Below are 6000 nucleotides of genomic sequence, written 5' to 3' on the forward strand. Positions count from 1 at the left end.
AGAAGCCAGAGATAGAAGTCACGTGTGTGTGAGTTCCCCTCACAATCATCTAACATCTTCATTTGCCCATTTCCACATCGGTCCCGTTTCGCGTACGCCATTCCTACCTCTATGGACCCGTGCTCCATCTTTCTGCACCAGTTTAGAAAAGTATACCTTTCCTTGGCTAAACCCCAGCCCCACATTCTGTTTCTTAAATGCTACCTGAACTGTGGATCCCCCCTCCCAAAAAAAGATTCCTATCTCTGGATCCCACCCTTCCTTTCACAGTAACTTTCTCCTTTTCAGATCCTACCAGTCTCTGGCCCTCAGAAACCTTATTGCAAAAACATATCTCCAAGCATAGGCATCAGAGAACCATCTCTGATCCCTCTGCAAGATAATACTTCTGGGCAGTATGTGCCATATACATAACATCCCTGAAATTGAATCCCTTGCACTGCAGCACCTGGAGGAGCATCCCAGACAGCACCTCCATAGGAATCCAACCTGCTGACATTCTACTGCCGCCTTGGGACGCCACTGCCCAACTGCTACTCTACCTACAGTGTTTCTTCTTGTCAACCCCTCATAGCACACAGACCCTACCTAGCTGACCTTATCAACTTGCCACAACCCCCAACAGTCCCTACTAACAAAATCCATCAAGTGCAGAGCCTAAACATTCCTGTAACACTGTTGTTAACCTTTCCACCAAAACCCTTAGCCCACAGAAGTTTCAGTTCTATCCAAAGGCCTCACCGTTATCCCTACTCCCCATGCTGGACTAGTCAGTGACCTACTGTCCTCCTGATCCGTACAGAGGAAACGCTTACTTGCCACCAATCCTCCAACCAAAGCCAACCTAATACCAACATTGAATCCTCACTCTACTAGTTCATACCACCATCCAACCGTGATGCCCCCAACCTAACTACTCGGTGGTCACCTTCCAGGAATTCCTTACCCCCGACTTAGCCTCACCACCCTTCCAGCCTCACCACCCTTCCCTAGTCCCCCCCTCAAAACACCAACCCTTCAGCAGAAGAAAGGGCAGCCATACACAACCACAAAACAAATCCTGATGTAATCGTCCCACCTGCAGACAAAGGTTTTGTCATTGTTGTTATGAATCACAGTGACTACTTGGCTGAAGGCCTCTGCCAATTATCTGACTCCTTCACATACACTCTTTGTGACTGAGCTCATCGCAGAGTTCAACATAACCTCCAAATCCATGTTTAAAGCCTTAGGACCTTTTAGAACCTTTCCCCTGAATCCATTTCTCCAAAATTCATGAACCCAACAATTTTGAACACCCCATTATAGCTGGGTATTGTGCCCCCACTGAAAGAATTTTGGCCCTAATTGACCAACACTTCCCAGCCAGTTGCTGGAAATCTAACCCCCCACTTCAAAGATGCCAAACACTTCCTTCAACAACTCTCCACCAGCCGCACCCTTTTACCTCCTGGATCCCTACTCATCACTGTTGAAGCCACTTCCCTATACACCAACATCCCTCATCAACTGCTGTTGAAAACTACCTCTCCCAGTTTCCTTCAGACTCCAAGCCCACTACCTCATTTCTCACACACCTTATTGACTGTAACCTAACCCAAAAATTTTTCTCCTTTGAAGGGCACATGTACGAACAAATCTGTGGCATAACCACCCTCCTGTGCTAACCTATTTATGGGCCATCTAGAGTAGACCTTTCTAGCCTCCCAAACTGTCAGAACCCTAATATTATTCAGGTTCATTGATAGTATCTTCATGATCTGGACTCAGGGCCAAGACACCATGTGTCCAGTTCTTCACAACCTCAACAACTTCTCTCCTATCCTCTTCACCTGGTCCTCGTCAACCCAGAGTGCCACCTTCCTGGATGTTGATCTCCTCACCTCTGATGGCTCCATCCACACCTCTCTTCACATTAAACCCACCAACATTAACTGCATTTCAACATGTCATTCCTTCCACACCAAAAAGTTACTTCCATACACCCGGGGATGGCTTATCTGTAGTGACAAGGACTCCTTTGCCCAGTATGCTGAGAATCTCACCAAGGCCTTCACAGACAGACACTATCCCCCAGTCCTAGTCTGGAAACAGATCTCGTATGCCATTTCCTCTCACATCCACCAATCCTTCCACCACTTCCAAGAACCAGAGACAAAACCTGTACTTCATGTACAGTGGTGTTCCTCATCATTCCAATGTTAGTGTTAGAAGGCCTCTAAACAACAAATACTGTGATAGATGGATAGGTAGAGACGAACTGGTTCTACAGTTTCCATGCCTCAACCCACTAGACTTTTATGTGTGGCAGAATTTGAACACTCAGGTGTTCAGAATCCTGGTATAAGGCTGTCTTCGTGGCCCTGTTGTGGAAGGCTGTGAAACAATACACAGTTCTCCAGGCATACATCAGCATGTCAGGTTTGATGCTCGCTTCCTCGCAAATGGAGGGATTTTTGAACGTTTCATTTAGGAAGGTGTGAGGTACTGTGCTGTAAAGTTCTTTTCATGCGTGTTTCGCACTGTGTGTTGAAGAGTTATACGAGGGTCACTCCAAAAGAAATGCACACTATTTTTGTAAAAATACAGTTTTCGTTCTGCATGTGTGAAAGCTTTCAGTGTGTAGATACATCCTTCCCACTTGTTTTCAAACTTAGTTCAAACTGTTCCCGTGAGTGGCACCGTCACAGCATGTCTTTGAGATGGCTGCTACACTTGATGTTTGTCAGAAGCAACGTCCTGTCATAGAATTCCCGTGCTGTGAAAACGAGACAGTGGGAAACATCCACAAGAGGTTGAAAAAGGTGTACGGAGATGCTGCTGTCGATCGCAGTACAGTTAGTTGGTGGGCGAGCAGGTTACGTGATGAAAGCGGGCACGGCAGTATTGAGGATTGTCCTCACAACGGCAGGCCTCGTACTGCACACACTCCAGACAATGTGCAAAGAGTTAACGAATTGGTGACTGCTGACAGACACATCACAGTGAACGAATTGTCACGTTAAGTTGGGATAGGGGAAGGAAGTGTTTGCAGAATACTGAAAGCGTTGGCGTTAAAAAAGGTTTGTGTCAGGTGGGTTCCCAGGATGTTGACAGTGGCTCACAAAGAAAAAAGAAAAACAATATGCAGCGAACTTTTGGAACAGTACGACAATGGTGGAGACGAATTTCTTGGAAGAATTGTGACAGGTGATGAAACATGGCTTCATCATTTTTCACCAGAGATGAAGAGGAAATCAGTGGAGTGGCATCATGCAAATTCACCCAAGAAAAAAAAATTCTAAACCACACCTTCTGCAGGAAAAGTTACGGCTACGGTGGTGTTTTTCGATTCTGAAGGACTCTTGCCTCTGGACATCGTGCCAAGAAGAACCACCATAAATTCTGATAAATATGTGACGACACTGAAGAAACTTCGAGCTCGACTGAGTCGTGTTCGATCACATCAACAAAAGACACTGAAACACCCACCTTACAGTCCTGACGTGACTCCGTGTGACTACCATCTCTTTGCGAAACTGAAAGACTCTCTTCGTGGAATAAGGTTAGAAGATGAGGACTCCCTTGTGCACGCTGCCAAACAGTGGCTCCAACAGGTTGGTCCAGAATTTTACCGTGCGGGTATACAGGCGCTGGTTCCAAGATGGCGTAAGGCAGTTGAGAGGGATGGAAATCATGTGGAGAATCGAAAATATTGTTACTAAAGGATGTATCTACACACTGTAAAACTTTCAAACATGTAGAATAAAAGATGGATTTTAAAAAAAAAAATAGTGTGCATTTCTTTTGGAGGGAGCCTCATAGAAACAGCTTTAATGTGGAGATAGTGTTTCTAGACCCATGTCCATATAACATGTTTTCTTGAAAGGTGGGCTTACCTCTCTGTTCACCTCGTATACACACTCGGAATGGACATTGAAACGAGTTTTTCAAATAAAGACTTGCAGTGTTGTTTCTTTTTAGCTCCCACTGTGGCTCGGATGACCCTTTTTCTGTAGTCCAGAAGCTTTGAGTAGATCAGTTTTCTCAGTCCCCCAGAAAATTACACCGTACTTAATCACTGAAACAAAATGTGCATAATATACAGCTTTCAAATGATTGTGTTACCACAGGTGCAGTGGCAGAGCGAGCAAGAGCGGCGCGAGCACAAGTCACTGATGTACCTGGAGAAGGGCTCGTACCGGCCGGCGGTGCAGGCACCCCCGGCCCCCCGGCTCCGCACCGCCTGCCGCGGAGGACCCCCTGCGCGGCCTGCTGACCCCGCAGGAGGTGGAGCGCATCCTCCTGGGCGACCGGCCTCGACCCGCCGCGCCGGAGGTCGGCGCCACCTTCGCAGACGCCCCTCGGCCGCCGACGTAGCGAGGAACGGGCGCGATCTCGCCCGGAGCGGTGCACGGCAGCTGTAGTGTCACGTGCGTGGACGCCACTGCCCGGCTCCGTGGGATGCAGAATGGAGCACGTAGTCTGTGAGGCACGTTCCCGACGTATCGCCTCGACGCTGTAGTGTACTGAGGAAAGACGTCTCGTTCCGATTCGGAGTTAAGACAGTTGTGTATCTGTTGTTATTGTTATTAATTTTTTTCACTTGCCACGTGGATATATGTGTACGTATGTGGTCCGAGTACGTGTATCGGCACGCAGATGTACCTGCCGTCCCGCTGCTGCGCGGGCGTTTCCTGTAGTTTCTCAGAACTGATCCTTCTGCTGTTATATTGCAATTCCTGTAGCGTGCCGTGTTCGTGCGATTCATAAAAGTGCTGCAACACTTGTATTTGTTTTAATCGATTTTCCTGTTTCTACACCACCTGCATTCCTCGTAATTTCCACTGACTCCTGCCTCTCAGAAAGAGCGAGCGTTCTAGTCCACACCTGGACATACTGCTTTGTCTCGTATGCGATTGATGAGCTTAGTTGTGGCACCTGTGGAACTGCAGCAACTGATCACTTGGAAATGAATTTTGAAACAGTTGAAGTTGTTTTTTATTTATTCTTGCTGGCTGTCTTCAGTTAGGGGGATATGACGTCAAACAAGCCGACTTGGAGCAGGAGAGGCACCACAGGACATTTTATTTTCTACTGTCTATACTTTTACAAATAAATTCTTAAACTTTGTCAGCATGGCCAGGAAGGATTCAGGATTCACACTCGTAGCAGTGGAAGTGCAAAAACATAGCAAAATAATTTTTTTTTAGATATGAAATTTCATCATTTTTTCACTTACTGTTGGCTGCGTTTGTTGCTATAAGTACATTTTTCTTCACAAGTAAGAGAGATTTTTTGATGGATTTTGCACAGCATACAAGCCATACTTACAGGTGTATGAAACTCTAGAATTTTCCAAATCTATTAAAAACTGGGGTAAAAATTGAGATAATTAACTACAAAATTTGATTTTTTTTTCTAAACGTAAAGTTTAAAACGTAACAGCTCATTCATTTTTTCATAAATTAAATAGATTCTAGAGTTTGTATGCTGTGCAAAATTCATCGAACGGTCTCTCTTACTTATGAAGAAAAGTGTACCTATAGGAACAAATGCAGCCAATAGTAAGTGAAAAAATGATGAAATTTCACATGTAAAAAAAATTATTTTGTTACGTTTTTGAACTTCCGCTGCTACGAGTGTGAATCCTGAATCCTTCCTGGTCGTGATGTCCTACTTCCCTTAAACAGTCTCCAGACCAAAATGATGAAGTAGAGTATCTAATACACGGTGCGGCACATAGAACCGGCCTGTCAAGTCAACACATGAATGTAAAATAAAATGTAATGTAGTGAATACGATTACTCACCTTCACAGTATGTGCCGAAAGTGTCCTCCGCCCACTGCTGCACATACGTGAGCGTGCTTGAGGGGATTCGTATGTATCCTTGTCAGTTTGTGTGTTGTGATGCTGTTGATGACATGCTGGATCCTGGTCTTGTGTCCTTCAGTTGTGTGCAGATTTCTTTTGTATACTCTTCCTTTTAACAGTATACACAAGTAAAAGTCACAAGTGGA

General features: G+C 45.5%; 1 protein-coding gene across 1 annotated transcript in view; it reads left to right on the forward strand.

Annotated features, from left to right (window-relative positions):
• The window catches only part of LOC124553661 (ATPase family AAA domain-containing protein 3), a 110387-nt gene extending 105620 nt beyond the window's left edge, over window positions 1–4767 (forward strand). The window contains exon 10 of the mRNA XM_047127541.1: window positions 4113–4767. Within this exon, the coding sequence (XP_046983497.1) occupies window positions 4113–4406 (294 nt within the window). The 3' untranslated portion in view covers window positions 4407–4767. The remainder of the gene's footprint in view (window positions 1–4112) is intronic.
• Window positions 4768–6000: the final 1233 nt, after the last annotated feature.

The sequence above is a fragment of the Schistocerca americana genome, chromosome 11, assembly GCF_021461395.2.
Source record: "Schistocerca americana isolate TAMUIC-IGC-003095 chromosome 11, iqSchAmer2.1, whole genome shotgun sequence".
NCBI classification, from domain to species: Eukaryota; Metazoa; Arthropoda; class Insecta; order Orthoptera; family Acrididae; genus Schistocerca; species Schistocerca americana.